General features: G+C 45.2%; 1 protein-coding gene across 2 annotated transcripts in view; it reads left to right on the top strand.

Moving 5' to 3' along the window:
• ESYT2 (extended synaptotagmin 2) overlaps positions 1–24,902 on the top strand; it is a 220,161-nt gene that overhangs the window by 90,233 nt on the left and 105,026 nt on the right. For both annotated transcript variants that reach the window (XM_073629929.1, XM_073629930.1), the window contains exons 2-4: positions 5,993–6,034; positions 11,732–11,866; positions 17,536–17,612. In XM_073629929.1, coding sequence (XP_073486030.1) covers positions 5,993–6,034; positions 11,732–11,866; positions 17,536–17,612 — 254 coding nt within the window. The remainder of the gene's footprint in view (positions 1–5,992; positions 6,035–11,731; positions 11,867–17,535; positions 17,613–24,902) is intronic.

The raw sequence follows: 24,902 nt of genomic DNA on the forward strand, positions 1-24,902 counted from the left end.
TTAGAGCTGCAGGATTAATTGTTAAAAAAAATCGCGACTTTGGATTTGATTAACAGCAACGGGAGCCAATGGCTGCACTGCTATCAATCTATCCAATCAGGACCTGAGAGACTGGCTGGAGCTGGTGTGCTCATCCCCTGAAGATCGGGTTCAGGTAAGTAAAAGGGGAGCTCTGAGGGGGTTGCTGCATCACAGCAGGTTTTTTACCTTAGTGCACTCTATGCATTAAGGTGAAAAACCTTGAGGGTTTACAACCTCTTTAAATGGTATAGGCACTTATTTTTAATTCTATATATACAGTAGATATATCTGCAGAAGGGGCAGCCAGAGATGATCTAGCAGCACTTAGACCTCTTTCACACTGAGATGCTTTACAGGCTCTATAGTGCTAAACATAGCGCCTGTAAAGCGCCTCTCCTGCCACTCCAATGTGAAGGCTCGAGTGCTTCCACACCTGCGCTGGCAGGTCATCAAAAAAAGTCCTGCTAGCAGCATCTTTTGAGGCGCTTTAGGAGTGCTGTATACACCGCTCCTAAAGCGCCCCTGCCCATTGAAATCAATGGGCAGCGTGGGCAAAGCACAGCGGCGCTTTGCGGGAGCTTTTAACCCTTTTTCGTCCGAAAAGCACAGCTAAAACGACACACGCACTGTGATTGGCCAGAGCTGCAATGACGTCACTCCTGCACATGTGTGTGGGAGCCGCCTATAGCGACACACTCACTGAAGCAAACGGCACGTACGTGCCATTGGTTCAGTGCGCATGTGCCGATTATGTTGGCACATGCTGATACAGGGGATATCTCCTAAACTATGCAAAAAGTGGAATGTAATGGTTTACAACCACTTTGAAAACTGGTTAAAATATTATCTTTAGCTAAAACACACACATGTAGAGAAGGTAAATATAGTTTTGAGACATTTTTGCCAGCCCTGTCTATGTCCCTGCACAGGGGGATTGTTTAGGCACAAAAATCAGCACAAGGGATTTAGTAAGATGAATTCCTTTTTCTGATTTTTAGAAGAAATTTTCGTCATTCCTAGCTGGTAGGGGTTAATACAACTGAGGGGCTGCCAGGAGCTCTGATCAAGAGAAGGTTGGTTATGCCCACCCTTTCTTTCCAGATTCGCCCTTCATGGAAGTCATACAACAACTTCTATGGATGACACAGGTTCCCCGAATGCAGGGGACGGAGCTATCCATTACCTGCCTGCCCTCAGTTCATAGATCCCGTCTCATTCATAGACGCAGTAGTACGGCTATCATGAATGGCAAAGTGGGATGGAAAGGGCAGGTATGGTTGAGCTATCTTGACAAGAGCTTAGTTACATTACCCCCATCTCATCAGAAGATTGCCGGGGCAGAGGTACGAAAGATGATTTCTCTTAATCCAAGAACCCACACAAAGGACCCATCGTCGTAAATGTAAGTTCTGTCCCTTGTGCTGATTTTTATATTTGTAATTTAGACTAAACTTCTTTAAAGCGCAAATAAACCCATTGATTTTGATTGTTTCAAAAACGTTATGTTCCTTGCACAGGGCAGGAATGTAACTGGGACATTGGTTGTGCTGTAAACCTAACCGCCAAACCATCAAATGGGTGATAACTAGGGATGCACCGAAATTTTGGCCGCCGAAACATATCGGCCGAAAATGGCCCTTTCGGCAAAAAGCCGAAAGAGAATTTTTGCTGATACCGAACGGGGCGGGTGCCGCCTATCAGGGGGGCCGCTGCCTGTTTGATTACAGCGCCGGGAACATCACAACTCCTCCCCCTATCAAAGTGCCCGGACAACGGGGAGGGGCTGTATGTGACTGCCCACAGCGGGGAACACACAGCTATTGAAATGAAAGCTGTGATGTTCCCGGCGCTGTAATAAAACAGGCGGAGGCTCTCTCCCTTCACTTGCTGCAATGGGGACACAGGCTGCACTACTGGGGACACAGGCTGCACTACTGGGGACACAGGCTGCACTACTGGGGACACAGGCTGCACTACTGGGGACACTGGCTGCACTACTGGGGACACTGGCTGCACTACTGGGGACACTGGCTGCACTACTGGGGACACTGGCTGCAATGGGGACACTGGCTGCACTACCGGGGACACAGACTGGCTGCATCTGACGGGCACTGGTGAGGCTGCAATGATCTCTTGTACCATGTCCTCAGTCTCTGACCATCTCCTGTACCATATCCTCAGTCTGACCATCTCCTGTACCATGTCCTCAGTCTCTGACCATCTCCTGTACCATGTCCTCAGTCTCTGACCATCTCCTGTACCATGTCCTCAATCTCTGACCATCTCTGAAGTCTCTGACCATCTCCTGTACCATGTCCTCAGTATCTGGCCATCTCCTGTACCATGTCTGCAGTCCCTGATCATCTCCTGTACCATGTCTGCAGTCCCTGATCATCTCCTGTACCATGTCTGCAGTCCCTGATCATCTCCTGTACCATGTCTGCAGTCCCTGATCATCTCCTGTACAATGTCCTCAGTCTCTGACCATCTCCTGTACCATGTCTGCAGTCCCTGATCATCTCCTGTACCATGTCTGCAGTCCCTGATCATCTCCTGTACCATGTCCTCAGTCTCTGACCATCTCCTGTACCATCTCTGCAGTCTCTGATCATCTCCTGTACCATCTCTGCAGTCGCTGACCATCTCCTGTATAAAAATATTTTTAAAAACAGTCACTTTCTGTATCGGTGTTGTTTCAGTTTCGGTTTTCGGGATCAAGGAAGCTTTATTTTCGGTATCGGTTTCGGCACCAAAAAACCCATTCGGTGCATCCCTACTGATAACATGTTGCAGCACCATGGCATGGCAGGTCAATTCGAGGCCAAGATGGCAGCTTCCTTGGCTAAAATGATTATTTTGTTTGCTTATCAACTGTATTGAGATATACACTGACAACTGTTTAATGAAATCTGTATACCAAGGTTAAACTGGCCATACATTATACAACTTCATTATACAACATCTTGTTCAATTTCCTTTAGATTTACCTTCAACTATGTAGTATAAGGGCCTGCCTGATTGCATACAAAGTGAAAGTGTTTAGGTTTAACTCATATATTTTATTTTTTTGGTAAATCTAAAGGAAAATTGTACAAGAAAATTGTATATTGTATGGCCAACCTTGGACTTGCCTGTCCTCAGTCCAGTGAGATATCATCCAGGAGGCCACAGAGCTGCTTGTGGAAATCATCTAAGCTTGTCCTGCACATGTGCAGTATACTCTATTCAATCCTATGGAGTGCAACCTCTCCATTTATTTTATTTATTTATTTCAGGTACTTGTATAGCGCCGTCAGTTTACGCAGCGCTTTACATATACATTGTACATTCACATCAGTCCCTACCCTCAAGGAGCTTACAATCTAATGTCCCTAACTCACATTCATACATACTAGGGACAATTTAGACAGGATCCAATTAACCTACCAGCATGTCTTTGGAGTGTGGGAGGAAACCGGAGTACCCGGAGGAAACCCAAGCAGGCAGAGGGAGAACATGCAAACTCCAGGCAGGTAGTGTCGTGGTTGGGATTCGAACCAGTGAGCCTTCTTACTGCTAGGCGAGTGTGCTACCCACTACACCACTGGGCCGCCCACCATAGGATTTTATGATGAATACACAGCCCAACATTCTGGACCTCTTCTTTATGCAATGCACATTCCCCTCTCAATCTTGGATCTGTTATCCTGTTCTCTGTCTCTCCATGCCATCGGTTTCACTCTCTCTTATCTTATCTCTTATCATTTTTTTATGCATTTCACTTTGTTGGCATTGTTTTTCGTTTATTTGTGGATTAAGGATAGTTTCACTTTGTGGGCCTCGGCTTTGAGAAGTAATAGGTTTATTGCATGCTATAAAGCAGACCTTGGTGGCGGCTTCATTTTAAGAGGATTACAGAACAAACTGCAAATTATAAATGTTTATTATTATCCTTAGACTAATTTGTCCTGTAATCTCATTAAACCTGATCACACTGATAAAACGACATCTGCTCTTCAAGTAACCAGCCTGTCCTGTGAATACTTCAGTGGTTTGTCTTGGTCCATGTCGCAGAAGTATCCCATCACCAGGTCACCAAACCAGTGCATGGTTTCTGTCACTGCATAGGTTCCCCATCCTATATGAGCACTAGATGAAGATAATATCACACATTCCAGATAGAGGTTGGGCACTTCTAAAAGGTAGTAGCCACCTCATTGAATTTTTGGCTGGGAAGGCAGGTGTATTAGTGGAAATTTTTTTTCTCAGCTAAGCACACCCTCCTGCATGCATGCCTGAGCTAAGGGCGGAAGGATTCCAGGAAGTAAATGCTACATGAATCATCTGCCCTTACTCAAGATGGCTATGGTCAAAAATGCTAAGGGGGTGTTTTTAAAGTGATTTCTCTGCACAATAAAACATGGAGACATGGATCGATGGGGGTGTTTGCTTTGAATATTAAACATGAATTAAATAGCATTTTCGGTTTATGGTGCTCAGATACAGTGTAGTTCCACTTTAAAGTGAAAAACCAGCAAAACATCGAAATACCTAGTCGAGATAAATATATGTGATCTGTTTTACCTGCCAAAAGATTTCTAATTCTACCCTGCCTTTAATCAAGGAAGTTTAGCCGGGTCAGTGACTCCATTTTTTTTTTACCTGCTGTTGAAGCGGAGTTCCACTTAAAAAAAAAAAATTAAAAGTCAGCAGCTACAAATACTGCAGCTGCTGACTTTTAATAATCGGACACTTACCTGTCCCAGGGCCCAGCGATGCGGGAAAACGAAGCCCCGCTCGTCTCCCCCGCCTCTCTGCGGCGCCGGCATTGTTACTGTGGGCTTTACAGCTGGGCACACACTGTGCATGCGCGAGCTGCGCCCTGACTGGCCGGGCAATCATCTGGGACCTGTGACATGTCCCAGATGATTGCCAGGAGAGAGGGGGGAGAGGCGATCTCCCTTCCGGTGCCGTGGTGCGCCGGGAGGAAGTGGGAGCTAGGACCCTCTAAAAAGAGGGTACCGGTCCCCCCCCCCCCAAAAAAAAAAATGACATGCCAAATGTGGCATGTCAGGGTGTCACCTTCCCTTAAAGCAGAAGTTCCATTTTTGGGTGGAACTGCGCTTTAAAGGATAGCTTGTTGCGGGGGGGGGTGTCATGACAAAGTGACCTGGTCTGTGTAAAGCCCAACTCAAATCTCGATATAATTATTTCCCCAGAAGCAATTGTTCTGCTGTTCCTTTCTATATCACAGCAAGGTACTGATTGTCGGATGGGGTCAGAGCTTAGAGGGAGTGGTGACATCATTTATTCTATCATGTGACCGTCCTCTTACCTACTGATTGTATGGTGGGAGGATGTCACCTGCGTCCTCATAGTTGGTGGTAGGGGCGGCCACAGAAGGAGGAGTGGTGGGGAGCATTGGAGACTATAAAGTGGTTGGGTGGTGAGCTTTCACTTTGCCCTGAATAGGCAAGGCGACGGTGTCACTTTAAGGCTCTTTTCACACTGCTGGGACCTGCGGTGCAACTTTGCCAGGTGACTTTGAGTACTACTCGATGTGACTTTGAAGAGACTTTTGGGATCCAAATCACATCAATATACTGTAGATGAGAATCTGACTTGGAGGTGACTTCCATTAAAGTCTATGGGCACAAGCCGAATAGAAGTCACCTTGAAGTAGCACAGGAACTTTTTCTAAAGTCAAAGTGACTTCAGTAGTGGTAATTAAGACTGTTTTCATTGACTAACATGGGGTTTCACATGTCGCGCAACTTGGACTTCCACAAGACGGCTCTCAAGTTGCGGCAGTGTGAACTGAGCCTAAAAGGAGCCTGTTGCTTTGTAACATGGGCAAAGCACTGGCTTGTTTTATCAGCCATGTTTTTGTACAGGTGGGCAAGCGTGAAAAGTAAATCGCACTTCTATGTATATATTATTAGTGCATGTGTTTGTTTTGACACACCTGTAACCTCTTTCTTGTCTTTTACAGGTCCATTTCCCAGATATTGAAAGGGCAGAATGGCTAAACAAGGTATGGTGTCTCCAGTTTTAACTATCATTCACATGTCAAGCATTGTACACAAGACATTGCAACATTCTGGCTGCAACACCCGAAATAGATGGTTTTTAACACCTGAAAACCAGTTTAGCCACATCAAATAGTAATGCAATAATAGCTACAAAAATGTGTTTACTAGAAATATTTTTCTCTTGTAAGTCTTCTGTCTGGTTTCTTGCAACGTGTGGTGATGCAAATATGTATTTGTTTAGTTTGCCACAGGAATAAGATCATCCAGATAAAGTATTTCCGTGAAGTTTTACATTCAGATTGCCTATCTCTGATTTATTGGCAGAATCCTTTCCTCATAAAATTAAAAAGGCTCCTTTTACATGGGCATGTCTGTGCGGTATATCCAGGCAGTGAAGGTGGATTTTTAACGTGCCTCAGCCACCTCTCAAAACCTAGCAATGGCCACAGGACAGCCATGTCTACACTGTTAGTGCTGTAAAGCCACGCTGCACAGCACGGCAAAAAAAAGTAGGACATTCCCCTTGGAAGTGAATGGGGCAGCGATGCAGCCACAACCAGTGGTCGCGATTGCGGTGCACTGAAGTGCTGGTCAGCTCCTGCTGCCAAAGCAATCCACTATGGATTGCAAGTGAGCAGTTATGCCCCTGTGAAGGGGGCCAGGGTCAAATACCTTTTAATACTTCCCTAAGGTGACTTGTACCCAATTCTGATGTACCTTCATATGGTCCTCAATAGGAAGGCTTTAGTTCTCCTCAACCTTAGGTTTTAGACTGATCTCCAGGATTTAAGTTCTTGTATAATCCCAAACTATTGACCATTCAAGTGTTAACCCCCCAAAAAATAAATACAGATCCTAGTCCCTTAAAGCAGATTACACAGCACAGTGCTTGTGCTTTGTAATCTGCCCCCCTCTAAACTGTAAAAAAAACCTCCCTGAATCTGCCACTTCCTGTATGCCCTCTCTGCGCGGATCATGAAAATCAGGGCTGCTGAGCCCTGACCACGGTGGTCAGAGTGTGTCTCTGCATCATATGCTACTGTCTCCTCTCTCCCCCTCAACCCCTCCTTCCTGCCTGTCAGCTCCCTCTCTGTGTCTGTCTCCGCCCAGATCCCCCCCCCCCCACCGCTATTTTTGTAAAAAAAAAAAAAAAAAAAAACTGTAAAATTGTCACTGCCAGCCCCTCTATTAGAGGCTAGCATAGCACAATAGCACACTATGTAAGTTGATTTAAAAACGAGCATTCTAAATATCGAATTTGAGCTGTCTTCAGACCGGTCACGTGACTCGCGGCCACTTTACAGCTACAAGACAGAGCTTCTGCGGGAGGAGACGAGCGGCCACGTGATCTCCCTGGCTGACGTCAGAGGAAGATCATGGCTCCTCCTGCAGAAGCCATCCATCTTAGCTGGAAAGTGCCTGCAAGTCACGTAACCAGCCTGAAGACATCTCAAATTCGGTATTTAGAATGCTCGTTTTTTAAAACAACTTACATAGTGTGCTATGCCAGCCTCTAATAGACAGACTGGCAGTGACTTATAAAAACGGGTTAACAAATACTTCAAGTTTGCACATTTGCTCCAGAAATGAGCAACAGCCGATAATGCACTGCTCAACTTTTGCTTTTGGTCAGCTGAATCACAAGTGCCAATATATGTGATCCGCTTAAAGTTGAACTGTGGCCAGGCTATGAACATTCAAATATTTACATATAATTGAAATGTAGTAAATAAGCCTTTTAACAAGCTCCTTGCTGACCAATGTAGCTGCAGGCATTGTGGCACAGTTCATCTTTAGTGTTTACATAAACACTTTCAACCTTTATGTGCACTCTGTAGCTTATTTGCGGCTGCTGCCCATTGCCTGTGTAACGACATATTCGGCGACCCATCGCAGTTTGCTATGGAAGTGACGTTCTGTCGTCGCCATCTTGCTACACCCCACACTCATCCACAGTAAGGATACACTAAGAAAGGGGAAAGTGGACATGTTGTTACACCCACCGGAGTTTTGCATTTTACATGTATTTATAACACTAAAGTGAGTTTTTATATAGTGAAATACAGTACTTGCAACTCCGTCTGACTACTTAGAGACTACTTACCCTGCTCATCTCACAGGTTTGCTAATCTGACAGAAGTTCGCTGCTTTTTAAAATTCAACATGTAAGCAGTCAGACGGAGTTCTAAGTACTGTATTTCACTATATAAACTCACTTTACTGTTATAAATACGTATACAATGAAAAACTCCGGTGGGTGTAACAACATGTCCACTTTCCCCCTTCTTAGTGTATCCTTACTGTGGACGAGTGTAGGGTGTAGCAAGATGGCGGCGACGGAACGTCACTTCTGTAGCAAACTGCGATGGGTCGCCGAATATGTCCTTAAACCTGCAGCTATGAATGTTGGTTAGGGATTGTTGTAAAGCTTCTTTTTCAGAGTATTTATAAAATTTGAATGTCCATAGTCTGGGCATTGTTTTGCTTTAATGTCAAAAACCATATTCGTGTTTTATGTCTTAAAAACGTTGTTTCTAGGTATGCCAAGTCTCTAAAGTGCAACTAAAGGCTTCTGTATGTCTGTGTAAACAAGTACCATATCTACATAGTTACTACGTGATGCACAAGCGTTATAAAGTAAAGAAAGTACATCCTTTACCTTCACTGAGCCAAATCCTCCTTTATTTGTGCCTCACATGCTCCCCCTCACTGCAGCTCACAGTGGGAGGGTTTCTCCAACAAAGGCAATGCTGACTGACAACCTACAGCAAGGATAGGCAACCTAGTGATTAGGAACAGCGATCTCTCTCCTCCAGTGAGTCCCATCCCCCCACAGTTAGAAACATCTCCCAGGGAACACATTTAACCCCTTGATAAATGCGAATGGTCCCAAAAATCTGTCAAGAGTGTCTGATGTGTCTGCCATAATGTTGCAGTCCCGATAAAAATCGCAGATCACTGGCATTACTAGTAAAAAAAAAAAAAAAATAATCATATAAATGCCATAAATCTTTCCCCTATTTTGTAGACACTATAACTTTTGCACAAACCAATTTACGTTTATTGTGATTTTTATTACCAAAAATGTGTAGAAGAATACATGTCGGCCTAAACTGAGAAAAAGTTAGCTTTTTTAAAAAACAATTGGGGATATTTATTATAGCAAAATTGTCGCTCTTTTTTTGTTTATAGCGCAAAAAATAAAAACCGCAAAGATGATCAAATACCACCAAATGAAAGCTCTATTTGTGGGGAAAAAAAAGGACGTCAATTTTGTTTGGGTACAATATCACACGATTGCGCAATTGTCAGTTAAAGCGCTGCAGTGCCGTATCGCAAAAAATGGCCTGGTCATTGAGCAGCCGAATCTTCCGGGGCTTAAGTGGTTAAACAGTTTACTATGCTTCATTTATGAATAGACACAGGAGTGATTGGTACCGATCACTGACTGTGTTCATTCAGGAAAGGAAGGGGCTGGAAAATATATTCTGGAAAATATATTCTTACCGGCCCCTTCATCTGCTCTCCATTCTGAAAGCAGCAGCTGGTGGGAGAGAAAAGGAGGGAAGCTGGCAATGCTGCAGGGGGATAGGGGAGCACACAGGAGGCCTGGGCAGCACAAATAAAAGTACCTGGACAGGAAGGGCGGGGGGGGGGGGCGGCATGTACAGTTACGATTTCCTGTATTTTGCTTATGTAGACGCTGAATGCTGGCGAGAAGGGAAAGGAGGAGAAGCCAGCTTTCAGCAGCTGCAGGAGGAAAATACAGGAAATTGGTTCCTTTTATATGCCACTCCTGCTGCCCCTCCTGTCCAAGTGTAAAACCAAATGTGACAGGCAGCACGGGTCAATGGAACATGGATAGGGCCACTATTGCCACCCCTGACATTACACCTGTTCCTCTGCTTGCACACTACAAGTCCCAGCATGTCCAGGACTCGCCCCCTTCCCAATGCTTGCTTCTGCCACTTACCCACATATGGGATGTCCTCAGTCCCCCTCAATGTGTAGAGAGGGGGGGAGGGGAGGTCTCAGTCCCCCTCAATGTGTAGAAGTCCCCCAGCCCTGTGTCCCAGACTGTAGAATGTTCTCAGCATCTTTCACATTTCGCTCCTCCCCCATGTTCTGCCCTCACCTCCTCTCTCTGGAGGTAGAGGTGAGGGGAGGCTACTAGAGAGGAGGAGTGCTGGACAAGCTCACAGAGGACCATGGGCAGGGAGGACATGGGGTTGGGAGGCAGAGGGGAGATGATTATCCCTGCTCGCTATTCTGCAGTAGTCGTGCATCATTGGTCCTCTACTGAGCAGCCCCGTCCCGACTGGCACCTGTGTGGCGGGGCGGGCCATGGTCTGTCCAATTACATTCCTCTCATGCTGACCCCTGCCCTACAGGCATGTGAACCAGTAGTGATATTGCTGATTGCTATGCCCCCTGCATTATTTTTGGATCCCACTGTACTGGAGAGTGGCTATTCCGCTCTGAGTTCAGGAGCAGTGCAGCATCGTTGTCACACCATCACAAGAAGCTGCATTCTGCGGATCTCACTGGCAGGACCAGCTTTGCATGTTACTAAAGCTGGCATACACTAGTAAACTTCATTTAAAATTTTATATATTTAGGAACATTTGTTCGATCTTCTAATCACTAGTGGGGTGAAAATGATGTTTGTTTTTGACAGCAGTGACAAGAAAATGCAAAGGAAGAGTATAAAAAATCCTTCTCAAATACATTTTTAACACTGTTTACATAGTTTCTGTTCAGGAAAATCCATTTATTCCAGGATCGAATGTTAAAAGCAAAAAAATTTTAAATAACATTGGTCAAGTCTTCAGATGTACTGATACTTTTCGTATTAATTTTTGTACAAACGTTTGTTTGAAAGTCTACTATTGTATGGCCAGCTTAGGAGAAAACTGTAATTGCAGATGCACTTTTATTTAATTACCGTAGCACATTTTTTTTGTTCTTTCAATGGGAAGTCATATTTCTGCTTTCGTTAAACCTGACCTGACTTTACAGTTTTTATCCAGGTGAGATGAAAAAGTGTAGAAATGGAAAACGGGGTAATAGAAATAACATAAAGAAGTGAAGGAATGTTCCCGGATTGTGTGTCCAGATTTTCCGCATATTAGAAAATAGCTCTTTGTTAGTCCACAGTACAATGCACCGTTCCCGGTCAGTTCATTGGTAGATTGCCCCAATCTAATACAGGTGCTGGTCCAGCTTGTGACTAAAGAGTACTAATAGAAGCAAATGGATGACTGCACACCACTGTCAGTAAAAAGGCAACTTCTGTATTGTACAAATTGAGACAACATCACAGTGATGTGAGAAAAAAGGACTTTCTAACACGCTTCACACACAAATACTAAGCGTCTTCGTGCTTGAAACGCATCGGCGGGTCCTTTTCTCTCATATCACTGTGATGTTTTCATTTGTACAATAAAGAAGTAGTTGGCTTTTTACTTACAATGGTGTGCAGTCATCCATTTGCTTCTATTAGTAGCTCCTTGTTCGTGCTGGTGGTACTCTCCTGGTCATCCTTAGCAGGGACTTGAAATACAACCCTCTTTTATAGTACCAATTTTAAGGACTAATGTGCAACTTTCATTTACTAACCTTTGATATAAACATAACAGTGGTTTTAGCCAGTGTTTCTAAGAACATTGTTTTTCCCCCTTTTTTTTTTTTTTCCACAGACAGTCAAGCACATGTGGCCGTACATCTGCCAGTTCATAGACAAGCTGTTCAGAGAGACCATAGAGCCAGCAGTGAGGGGTGCAAATGCCCATTTGAGTACCTTTAGCTTTACTAAAATTGATATGGGCTCTCAGGTAAGTGTCTGGGGGTAGGTGTGTTCTGTTACTTCTGTATAAGTGGATATAAATAATTGCTACTTCTAATACTGATATGGGGGTCTTTAAAATGGTTGTAAACCCTAGCAAAAAAAAAAACCTGCAAGACAAAGGCATAATGAGCTAGTATGCATAACATACTAGCTCATTATGTATTACTTACCTTAGATTGAAGCCCTTGCAGCGGTCCTCGTTCACCGCTCTGGCCAGTGACATCGCTCCCGGAGTTACTTGCATGCGGGAGCCGCCGGTAACGGCACATACGTACGTGCTGTTGCTTCAGTGCGCATGTGCCGATGACGTTGGCACGTGCAAATACAGGGATATCTCCTAAACCGTGCAGGTTTAGGAGATATCCAGGGTAGCTACAGGTAAGCCTTATTATAGGCCTACCTGTAGCAAAAAGTGTGTTGTAAGGGTTTACAACCACTTTAACTTTGTACAGTTTAAACATATTTTCTTTTTTTTGGCTAGATAAGCAAACAGTTTATCTGTTTCCTATTACATCACCAACACAAAGATATTTTTTTTTTTTACTTTATTGAAAAAACTTCATTAATAAAATGCCATCATTTGTCCAGTCATTATATTTACACCATTTATACACAAGGCCAAAACATTAGTAAGCAATAATATACTAATTTTTATTTATCCCCCCCCCTTTTTTCCCTTTCCCCCCTTCCCCCCCTAGTTCTCACCTCACTACCCCCCCCCCAACTCCCCACGCCCCTCCTCCACCCACACACACCCACCATCCATCCATCCCTCCCACTGCCACCAACATCCTACCCAACTTCCATTCTGGCCTCATCCAAATTCATCCATAACTTCCATATTTTTACAAATTTCTTGTAGTTGGCCCTCTTCTTATAAATATATTTCTCTCTACTAATCACCTCCCTTACTTCTTTCACCCATTCAGCTACTCTCGGGGGATCTTTTATCTGCCATTTCCGTGCAATAAATTTTTTACCTTGAAACAAACACCTAATTATTGCAGTCTGTGTATCCCTTAATATCCCTTTTTCCTCCATCAAGCCCATTAGACAAGTCCTGACCTCCATGCCCAGCGATGTCCCAAACACAGAGTTTATTTTGTCCACAATACCCCTCCAGTACCTATACAGCTTGGGGCATCGCCAGAACATATGTACCAAGTCCCCTCTCCCTTCCCCGCATCTTTGACACTTCGCATCAGGCTTCTTTCCAAACCTAAATCATTTCAGTGGTGTATAATATGTCCTGTATATCAAATACAGATGAGAGACAGTCTGTGAAGGAGAAAGGGAGATCCTGGGCCTAGTGCCAGAACATACTCCCATTGGCTATCCGTCAATGGCCCAACATCTCCTTCCCATTTAATCCTATTTTTATTTTCCACCGTTCCCTCCTGACCCGTCACATTCAGACTTCCATACAAATCAGAAATGAGTCCTTTTGTAGAGTTGGCATTAACCAGCTTCCTCAGTCATTTCACACCACACTGGTTCCTTCCCGCTGAATTGTGCTTCTAGGGCATGCCTAATTTGCAGGTACCTGTAGAATGATCGGTTAGGAAACATACTCTTCCACTAACTCCTGGAATGACTTTAATCACCCAGCCTTATATAGCTGCGCCAAACAATGAATACCCTGACGATCCCATTCTTCTATTATCCCCATTTTTAAAAATTCGTTTAGATTATTATTATCCCATAATGGGGAAAACTCCGAAAAGCCAGTATAGCCCAGTATTTTCTTGACATATACCCAACTTTTGACCATCATCTGAGTGGTAGGACACTTGGTACCAAAGGAGTCTGCCTCCATCGCCTCTACTATTGTGTCATGGCTGGTGTCATTCAATAATACATTACACCCTGCTTCCTTGTCCCCTGGTCTATTACTGCATCCCACATGTTGCATTTGGGATGCTAGGAAATAGCATCTTGGATCCGGCACTCCCATACCTCCCATCTCTCCCGGCCTCCGCAGCACCTGCAAGCTAATCCTTGCCACCCAGCTTTTCCAAATGAACTCTCTGAAGACGCTGTCCATTTTTTTAAATCGGTGCTTAGGAATCCACACTGGAGAGTTATGTATTCCATATAAGATTTGTGGCAACCAAACCATCTTAATTAAGTTGCAGTGCCCGGTGACCGAGAGAGGCAAACGGCCCCACACCCGGCATTTCTGTTTTAATTTTTTCATAAGTGGAACCAGGTTTCCAGTTATGTACTGCCCTGGATCTCTTGTTAGTGTAGTATAGTATAGTAATACCCAGATATTTCGTTTGACTTACTACTTTAATTTGGGATATTTGTTGTGGAAGTTGCTCTATGAGAGGGTCTATTGGCAAAATTACAGATTTTTCCCAGTTAATTGTTAGCCCAGAAAAATAACCAAATTCCTTAACTATACCCATAGCTATCTTCAAGGAAGCCTGTGTATCCCCCAAGAACAACAAGATATCATCCCCATACATAGCGACTTTCTCCTCCCCCCTCCTTCTTTTAAAACCATGTATCCCTTGGGCAGACCTCAAAGCGATAGCCAATGGCTCCATTGCCAGGGCAAAGAGCAGGGGCGACAAAGGACACCCCTGTCTCGTTCCCCTTTTTAATTGAACTTTGGCCCTTGGACTATCATATAGTAGGCTAAGCCAGTGGACAAAGTTAGGGCCAAATTGAAATTCAGCTAGTACCTTCCACATATAATGCCACTCCAGACAATCAAATGCTTTAGCTGCATCTAAAGAGAGGACGGCTCTCTTACCACTGTTCTCTATTGGTAATTGCATATTTAAATACACTCGCCTTATGTTCGTACTTGTAGATCTATCCGGGATGAACCCGGACAAAGATCATTTTAGTATTGTTATTTAAAGGGCTGTATGCTTCCAGGTTGCTCCCTTCTGTAACTGGAAGTATGTAGTGTTCACTGGGGCAATGATATAAGGCCTGGTGTGGCAGACATTCCATTGTAAAACTTTGTTGGAACATTAAGCTGACTATGCATACATTTTTTTTTTGTTCTCAGCCTGCACGCTGAACAAAAAAAAGCTAACGGATTCTTCCATCCATGCTAAACCGTGTGGATGGCCGAACCTCACAATGCAAGTATTGCATTCTGATAACAAAATCCAAAGACAGTGCCTGCATCTGGGTGCAGTTTTGTGTACACCAAATGCCTTAGCAAATCCAGATATTACCTTGTAAACAGAACTGTGGCGTTATCACTGTGCTGCAAATTGCTTTTTCATAGAACATATATGGGGGGGCGGCACCATCGGATATTTCCACTACAGGCTGCCTGTAGATAACCACATGGGGATACAAGACCAATCGTCCTCCAAAAGGGAGAGCTGCAGTGTCCAGTCTTTATAATGGGAAACTCGTGAACAGACACAAAGTGCAGGAGTTGTTTTCATGCTGGACTACTGCATAGCTCTGGAAGGAATATATAAAGGACAACAAGATTGACATTAGAATACACATGGTTCTTGTTTTTAGACATCATTCTGGTTAAGCCTGCATTTCAATTTTAAAGGCGGATTCCTGACAATGGTGATTATACCCAGTGTACCCCATTAGAGCACTTTAAATCAGACCTTTACAGTAAAGTTACAGTTTTCACCACTGTACCCCCCCCCCCCAAATCTGTACAGAACGCCTTCAGGTTGCCATATTTTATTGTATTTTACAGAAAATTACAGCGCTGCAGATTGAAAAGGAAAGGTCTTTTTTTAAAAACATTCAATTACAATATGACGTGTCACAAATGTACGAGGGGTATTCAGGTCAAACCCGGACTTTTAATTTTACAGGTATAAAAAGGGATGCTAGCATGGTGATACTACACGCAGTAGTAAGTAGCAAGTGTGTCCTATTACTGATAGGTGGCACACATGTTGTGGGCCAGTCCAGAGACCGTTAAGTTGTCCGACAACCGTGTTAGTGCGTGCATGAAACAGCGTGTGTGGTGATGAAGTTTCTTGTGAATGAAGGTATAAAATCCACAGATAGCTACAGAAGTCTTTAAAGCGGAGTTCCACTCAAAAGTGGAACTTCCGCTGACTTGTCCCCCCCCCCCAGGTGCCACATTTGGCACATTTCGGTGGGAGGAGGAAGCGGATACCTGTCTTTGTCCCTCCCCCTCCCCCTCCCCCTGCCGCCGGGCCAGTAGGAGAGAGGAGCGGAGCCTCGCGCATGCACAGTAGGGTTCCCAGCGTGAAGCCGTAAGGCTACACTGCCGAGTTCCATTACCCGCAATGGCGGCGGCATGCACCCGACAGCTGATGGAAACATCAGCTGCGGTGCCAACATCGCTGGACTCCAGGACAGGTGTCCTATTATTAAATGCCAGCAGCTGCAGTATGTGTAGCTGCTGGCTTTTCATTTTTGCAGCGGTGGGCGGAACACGGCTTTAAGCACAGTACAGTGATGACAAGCTCAGCTGTAGTAAGACATTTGAATGAGGTATGTTTTAAAGATGGCCATGCGTCTGTCAGTGATGATCCCAGCCACAGTTTTTGCGGCACCTTTCAGCCGCTATCTGGGTGGTATTAACTCCCACTAACGGCTGAAAAAGGGTTCAAAGCGGCGCTTTGCCAGCACTGCCCATTGATTTCAGTGGACAGGGGTGCTGTAGGAGTGGTGTATACACCGCTCTTACAGCGCCTCAAAGATGCTGCTTGCAGGACTTTTTTGAGCGTCCTGCCAGCGCACCGCTCCAGTGTGAAAGCAGAGGCGCTATTTTTAGCGCTATAGCGCCTGTAAAGCGACTCAGTGTGAAAGGGTCAAGGGGCGTCCTGTTTCTCCAGGACAACGCACAAGCTCATACTGCTCACCGCACTACATTTACATTAGAGCAACTCAGCTGGGAGGTATTGCCACTTCCCCCTTACACCCCGGACCTCGCTCCAAGTGATTTCCACCTGTTTGGACCCCTAAAAGATTTCCTCGGAGGTCAGCATTTCAGCACTGATGATGAAGTGAAGCAGGCTGTCCTAGGATGGTTCAGGCGTACTGACAAATCTTTCTATGCCGAAGCTTTCCAGGCATTAGTTAAACACTATATTGAAAAATAAATCCAGTTTCCACTACTTGAAATGTATTCTTTTATTATATAAACTCAAAAGTCCCAGTTTGACTTGAACGCCCCTCGCATATGCTAGATTTATTTTTTATTTGCAAATTTTTTTTTTCCCCACGTGCCGTTTTCCTTGTTTAGTGTTTTTTTCAGAGAATGGTTTTCCTATGCTTGGCACTTTATGGGCCCATATACAAGCTCCCCACTGTTAATAGAAATCCATGGAATTCCCCATGTACACCTTTAGTTGTTGTTTGGATGGACTCTCTTGTCCTTTTTATGTTCCCTGCACTAACGCAAAAAATCTCTTACGCCGAACATTGTTGGGTGACATGTTGAGAAAGTGTGATTACCTAATGTGTTCTCATATGTTGAAGAATCTCTACCACTTTATGTAGCAGAGTTCCTATATACGGTATTTGTCGCAGAGGTTACCTAGCAATTGAAAGATGTGCAGATTTTGAACAAAATCTGATCAATCGCTATAAAACATGGATTAAAAGTATATTCTAGGCAATTATGATTTATGTGAAATATTTATTCTAAATATGCTTTCTTTCTCGTCCTTCTTCCTGCAGCCATTAAGAGTGAATGGGGTTAAAGTGTATACAGAAAATGTGGATAAGAGACAGATCATCTTGGATCTTAAGATAAGGTAAACATTCCTAAAATCTGAATATTTCTCTCATTTGTCTAAATAAAGATCTTGGTTTGTTAAAAATTTTGAAATGACATGCTTTTCTTTGTTGTGGTGTTTTCATTGTGGGGCTGTTGAAGTCAGAATTGAAATGATGGCTAGCCATTAAAGGACAAGTTCACCTTTGGAACATGTTCCACCCATTTTTAGGGTGAAACATGTAACATGTCCCAGCATATGCAGCTCTCCCCCCACCTCCTCTCGATCCCTGGGACAGCAAGCAGGGAAACCTCTCCCCACACCCGCTGTCACAATTTGAAAACAGCGTGTCCATTTATTTTAATTTCTTTTAAAAGGTGAACTTATCTTTTAAACATCTTTTAAACATCTCTATACAGTACACAAGTATCTAGCCCAAATTGTAATAGTCTTCTAATTACTCCTTTTTCTTTAGTGGTAGCTTTTATGGAAAGTGCTATCTGCATTACTTAATGTGATAATGGAAGAAAATGGCACACAGGAAATATTTATTAGTTTCTGAATTCAGTAAAACATGTCACTTGACCACCTTCTAATTGGATAAAACCCCACAACAGTCTGCTTCTGTTGAATGAAATATAAGGCTCGGTAAACACCAGTGCTCTATGCGACCTTGCATGTGATTCGCACTGTACCGCAGTGCAAATCACATGCGATGTCTGTGTAATGCGAATTCAGCCATACAGATTGTATGGCTGAATTCGCATTACATTCAGACCAAAGTCGTGCAGGATTCTTTTTTTGGTCCGCACTAGAATTTGATCACCCATCCGATCCGATTCATGTCCAAACTGACAGTTCGCACTGCGATATGCGAACCCATCTGGGGGTGTCATTAACTTTGTATTCACACTGCCCTATGTGAACCGCTGCGGGTGTCAACTGCCTGCGAGTCAGGTGCAATGCGGTAACCCTTGCTGGATTCACACGAGTTCTTGAACCGAGCCTTAGCGCTTATCAGCTTTACTGCTATGTAATTTTCACATTCTTGATGAAAAATAGCAGTGTTTCCATTTAGCTTGGGTTTTTTATTTGCCCTTTAATAATCTGGCTTAACTGGGACATCAGTACCCGCACTGTGTGTTTACTAACACACATACCCTGATTTTATAAATCGATAACAATTTGACCCAGGGCTCCTGTCACATCCATGACAAGAGCTATTGCACTAAACTGTACATGACAGATCATAGCCCGTCAGAAGTCTGTGCAGCATGCTAGGAAATTATTACAGTGTTTGGAATATTAGGAAGAGGAAAAATGTATGTATTGGATTGATGGGCCCACGAGGCATCACATCCCTTTATAGCTTAAATGCTGGAAAAGTATGAACATTTGGTTTGGAACTTTCAAGGTGCCATTTTATTACATAGAGAAGTATGTACAGTGCCTTGAAAAAGTATTCATGCCCCTTGAAATTTTACACATTTTGTCATGTTACAACCAAAAAACGTAAATATATATTTTATTGGGATTTTATGTGATAGACCAACACAAAGTGGCACATAATTGTGATGTGGAAAGAAAATGATAAATGATTTTCAATTTTTTTTTACAAATATGTGAAAAGTGTGGCGTGCATTTGTATTCAGCCCCCTTTACTCTGCAACCTCTATCCAACATCTAGTGGAACCAATTACCTTCAGAAGTCACCTAATTTAGTAAATAGAGTGCACCTGTGTGTAATTTAGTCTCAGTATAAATACAGCTATTCTGTGAAACAATCAGAGGTTTGTTAGAGAACCTTAGTGGACAAACTGCATCATGAAGGCCAAGGAACACACCAGACAGGTCAGGGATAACGTTGTGGAGAAGTTTAAAGCAGGTTTGGGTTATAAAAAAAAATATCCTAAGCTTTGAACATTTCACGAAGCACTGTTCAACCCATCATCTGAAAATGAAAAGAGTATGGCACAACTGCAAACCTACCAAAACACGGCCATCCACCTAAACCAGGGATCCTCAAACTGCGGCCCTCCAGCTGTTGCAGAACTACACATCCCATGAGGCATTGTAAAACTCTGACATTCACAGACATGACTAGGCATGATGGGAATTGTAGTTCCTGAACACCTGGAGGGCCCAGTTTGAAGACCCCTGACCTAAACTGTCAGGCCGGGCAAGGAGAACATTAATCAGAGAAGCAGCCAAGACGCCCATGGTAACTCTGGAGGAGCTACAGAGATCCACAGCTCAGGTGGGAGAATCTGTCCACAGGACAACTATTAGTTGTGCATTCCACATATCTGGCCTTTATGGAAGAGTGGCAAGATGAAAGCCATTGTTGAAAGAAAGCCAAAAAAGTCCTGTTTGTAGTTTGTGAGAAGACACAGCAAACATGTGAAAGAAGGTGCTCTGGTCAGATGAGACCAAAATTTAACTTTTTGTCCTAAAAGCAAAACGCTATGTGTGGCAGAAAACTAACACTGTACATCACCCTGAACACACCATCCCCACCGTGAAACATGGTGGTGGCAGCATCATGTTGTGGGGATGCTTTTATTCAGTAGGAACAGGGGGGCTGTTCAGAATTGATGGGAAGATGTATGGAGCCAAATACAGGGCAATCTTAGAGCAAAATCTGTTATGCCGCGTACACACGGTCGGACTTTCCGGCATACTTGGTCCGGCGGACCAGAGTGTGCCGGACAATCCGCCCGTGTGTGGGCGGCGGCGGACTTTTCCGGCGGACTTCTTCCCAAAAGCCCGCCGGACCTAGATTTGAAGAAAGTTTCAAATCTTTCCGTCGGACTCAGTTTCGGGCGGAAAGTCCGCTCGTGTGTGTGCTGGTCCGACAGAAAGCCCGCTCGTGTGTAGGCTGGTCCGACGGACCAAATACGACACGAGGGGATGGTATTGCATCTCGCGCTCGCTGCAATAGGAAAAACAAATCTTCCTATTGCGGCGAGCGCGGGGCATACCAGGCCCTTAGGTCTGGTATGGATTATAAAGGGGAACCCCGCTACGCCGAAAAAACGGCGTGGGGCCCCCCCTAAAATCCATACCAGACCCCGATCCGAGCACGCAGCCTGGCCGGTCAGGAAAGGGGGTGGGGACGAGCGAGCGCCCCCCCCCCTCCTGAACCGTACCAGGCCGCATGCCCTCAACATGGGGGGTGGGTGCTTTGGGGGAGGGGGGCGCCCTGCGCCCCCCCCCCCCCCCCAAAGCACCTTGTCCCCATGTTGATGAGGACAAGGGCCTCTTCCCGACAACCCTGGCCGTTGGTTGTCGGGGTCTGCGGGCGGGGGCTTATCGGAATCTGGGAGCCCCCTTTAATAAGGGGGCCCCCAGATCCCGGCCCCCCACCCTATGTAAATGAGTATGGGGTACATGGTACCCCTACCCATTTACCTAGGAAAAAATTGTAAGTAATAAAACACACTACACAGGTTTTTAAAATATTTTATTAAACAGCTCCGGGGGGGGGGATCTTCCTCCGGCTTCGGGGGTCTTCTTCCGGCTTCGGGGGTCCCTCCGCTTCATCTTCTCCCGGCGTCCGGTTGGTTCTTCTCCGCTCTCCGGCCTCTTCTCCCGGTGTCGCAGGTCTTCGGCCGGCCCCTCCGCTCTCTTCATGTAGCTCTATTGCGAGCGGAGGTCCGGACTTCTGGGCTTCTTGGCTTCTTGGCTTCTTGGCTTCTTGGCTTGGCTTGGCTTCTCTTCTCTTCCCCCAGATGTTGACACGACGCTCTCTCCGGCTGGACTGGTTTCTGAGGGCTGCGTTGTGACTTATATAGGCGGAGACCCCGCCCCCATATGATGTCACAGTCCCTGGGCATGCTGGGACTGTGACGTTTTAGGGGGCGTGGTCGACCACGCCCCCTAAAACGTCACAGTCCCAGCATGCCCAGGGACTGTGACATCATATGGGGGCGGGGTCTCCGCCTATATAAGTCACAACGCAGCCCTCAGAAACCAGTCCAGCCGGAGAGAGCGTCGTGTCAACATCTGGGGGAAGAGAAGAGAAGCCAAGCCAAGCCAAGAAGCCAAGAAGCCCAGAAGTCCGGACCTCCGCTCGCAATAGAGCTACATGAAGAGAGCGGAGGGGCCGGCCGAAGACCTGCGACACCGGGAGAAGAGGCCGGAGAGCGGAGAAGAACCAACCGGACGCCGGGAGAAGATGAAGCGGAGGGACCCCCGAAGCCGGAAGAAGACCCCCGAAGCCGGAGGAAGATCCCCCCCCCGGAGCTGTTTAATAAAATATTTTAAAAACCTGTGTAGTGTGTTTTATTACTTACAATTTTTTCCTAGGTAAATGGGTAGGGGTACCATGTACCCCATACTCATTTACATAGGGTGGGGGGCCGGGATCTGGGGGCCCCCTTATTAAAGGGGGCTCCCAGATTCCGATAAGCCCCCGCCCGCAGACCCCGACAACCAACGGGCAGGGTTGTCGGGAAGAGGCCCTTGTCCTCATCAACATGGGGACAAGGTGCTTTGGGGGGGGGGCGCAGGGCGCCCCCCTCCCCCAAAGCACCCACCCCCCATGTTGAGGGCATGCGGCCTGGTACGGTTCAGGGGGGGGGGGGGCGCTCGCTCGTCCCCACCCCCTTTCCTGACCGGCCAGGCTGCGTGCTCGGATCGGGGTCTGGTATGGATTTTAGGGGGGGCCCCACGCCGTTTTTTCGGCGTAGCGGGGTTCCCCTTTATAATCCATACCAGACCTAAGGGCCTGGTATGCCCCGCGACGGGGCTCGCAAGATGTCAATCTAGCCGATAAAAGCGGCAAGATTGACATCCTTTTCTAGTCCCGTCGCACCTGAGTCACGTTCAAAATGAACGGACTTGTCCGTGTGTGGGCAAGTCCGTTCATTCTGAAAGTCCGCCGGAACTCCGGCGAAAGTCCGTCGGAAAGACGGGCGGACTTAGCCCGCCGGAAAATCCCGGCGTGTGTGGGCAAGTCCGTTCGTTTTAAAGTCCGGCGCACCTGGCGGACAAAGTCCGTCGGAAAGTGTGCCGGACCAAGTAGGATAGAAAGTCCGCTCGTGTGTACGCGGCATTAGAGTCTGCAAAAGACTTGGGGCTGAGGTTTACTTTCCAGCAGGACAACGACCCTAAACATACAGCCAGAGCTACAATGGTATGGTTTAGATCAAAGCATATTTATGTGTTAGAATAGCCCAAAGTCCAGACCTAAATCCAATTGAGAATCTGTGGCAAGACTTGAAAATTGCTGATCACAGACGCTCTCCATCCAATCTGACAGAGCTTGAGCTATTTTGCAGAAAAATGGGCAAAAAAATACAAATGCACGCCACACTTTTCAGATATTTATTTGTAAAAAATTTGAAATCCATTTATCATTTTCCTTCCACTTGACAATTATGTGCCACTTTGTGTTGGTCTATCCCATAAAATCCCAATAAAATATATTTATGTTTTTGGTTGTTACATGACAAAATGTGGAAAATTTCAAGGGGTATGAATATTTTTTCAGGGCACTGTAAAACCATATAATTGGTACAAAATATTTGGCTCAATACAGCATGATATACAGCATACGGGTTAAAATTCCCATGATACCTCTGTACCCATCCTAAGTGCCTGCTTAGCTTCAGATAGTAACTGTATCACAAACATGTATAAGAAACACCATTGACAAAGGTGGCAAATGATCTTTAGAAAGAGCTGATTCATGCAGAAGACAGGATTGACTTAACTCTATGCGTTTCTCAGATCTAATTATCAGCTTCGTCAGGAAAATATTTGGCTCAATACAGCATGACATACAGCATGTGGCAAATTCTTTGCAGGACCTCTCAAGCTCCAACAGGTTGGATGGGGAGCGTCGGTGCACAGACATTTTTAGATCTCTCCAGTGATGTTCAATCGGGTTCAAGTCTGGGCTATGGCTTGGCCACTTGGGGACATTCAGAGTTGTCCCATAGCCACGCCTTTGTTTTCTTGGCTGCGTGCTTAGGGTCGTTGTCCTGTTGGGAGATGAACCTTCGCCTCAGTTTAAGATCCAGAGTGCTCTGGAGCAGGTTTTCATCAAGGATGTCTCTGTACATTGCTGCATTCATGTTTCCCCCTATAAAGTTATAAAGGGATGTGATGCCTTGTGGGCCCATCAATCCAATACATCATTTTTCCTCTTCCTAATATTGCAAACACTGTAATAATTTCCTAGCATGCTGCACAGACTTCTGACGGGCTATGATCTGTCATGTACAGTTTAGTGCAATAGCTCTTGTCATGGATGTGACAGGAGCCCTGGGTCACAATGTTATCAATTATAAAATCAGGGTATGTGTGTTAGTAAACACACATTGCAGGTACTGATGTCCCAGTTAAGCCAGATTATTAAAGGGCAGAAAAAACACAAGCTAAATGGAAACACTGCTTTTTTTCATCCATAATGTGAAAATTACATACCAGTAAAGCTGATAAGCTCTTAGGCTCGGTTCAAGAACCCATGCAAATCCAGCACGGGTTACCGCATTGTACCTGACTCGCAGGCAGTTCACACTGCCCTATGCGAACCGCAAAGAATGAGCTAAGGTTCGTGCCAAACTCCAGTCTGCCCAAACCCTGTGTGTCTATGATGTCCCCGGCATACCTGCCCTTTTTTTACGTGTGGCTGTGGGATGCGGAATTCTATGGCTGCAGCTGATTGGGATGGCAGCTTCCTGTCATGTGACAGTTTCCTGCTGGTTAAGGCTGAATTTGGTTTGGTGTGAACCTCAGATCATTCTTCGAAAAAAAAAAAAAAAAAAGACACTCGGCCTGTTTTCTTAGGCTCCTCCAAGTGGAACTAAAGTCCCCTATATATCTATATTAGTGCTCCAACTGTGTATTAAGCCCTTTTCCTTTGTGATGCATGCAATGTGGAGCACCTTCAGAGTAGGTAAGTTTTTATGCTGGATAGTCCATGAGCTCATCAGCTTGGCAAGTGTATGTGTAGACTCCTCTCCATGTCTGACCTTAACACGGCTTTTTATATTTAAGGCTACTTTCACACTGAAGGCGTTTTTTCGGGCGTTTTAGCACTAAAAATAGCGCCTGTAAAGCACCTGAAAACCGCCTCCCATACCACCCCAGTGTGAAGGTCCGAGTGCTTTCACACTGGGTCAGTGCACTTGTGGGACGTTACAAAAAGTACTGCAAGCAGCATCTTTGGGTCATTGGGAGCACTGTATACATCACTCATAAACCGCCCCTGGCCATTGGAATACATTGGCAGCGCTTACGAAGCATCTGAAAAGTGCTTTGGAAATGCTGCAACACGGGCAGTTTTAACCCTCTCTTCGACCGCTAGCAGGGATTAAAAGC

Source organism: Aquarana catesbeiana, linkage group LG05 (genome assembly GCF_042186555.1).
Source record: "Aquarana catesbeiana isolate 2022-GZ linkage group LG05, ASM4218655v1, whole genome shotgun sequence".
NCBI lineage: Eukaryota > Metazoa > Chordata > Amphibia > Anura > Ranidae > Aquarana > Aquarana catesbeiana.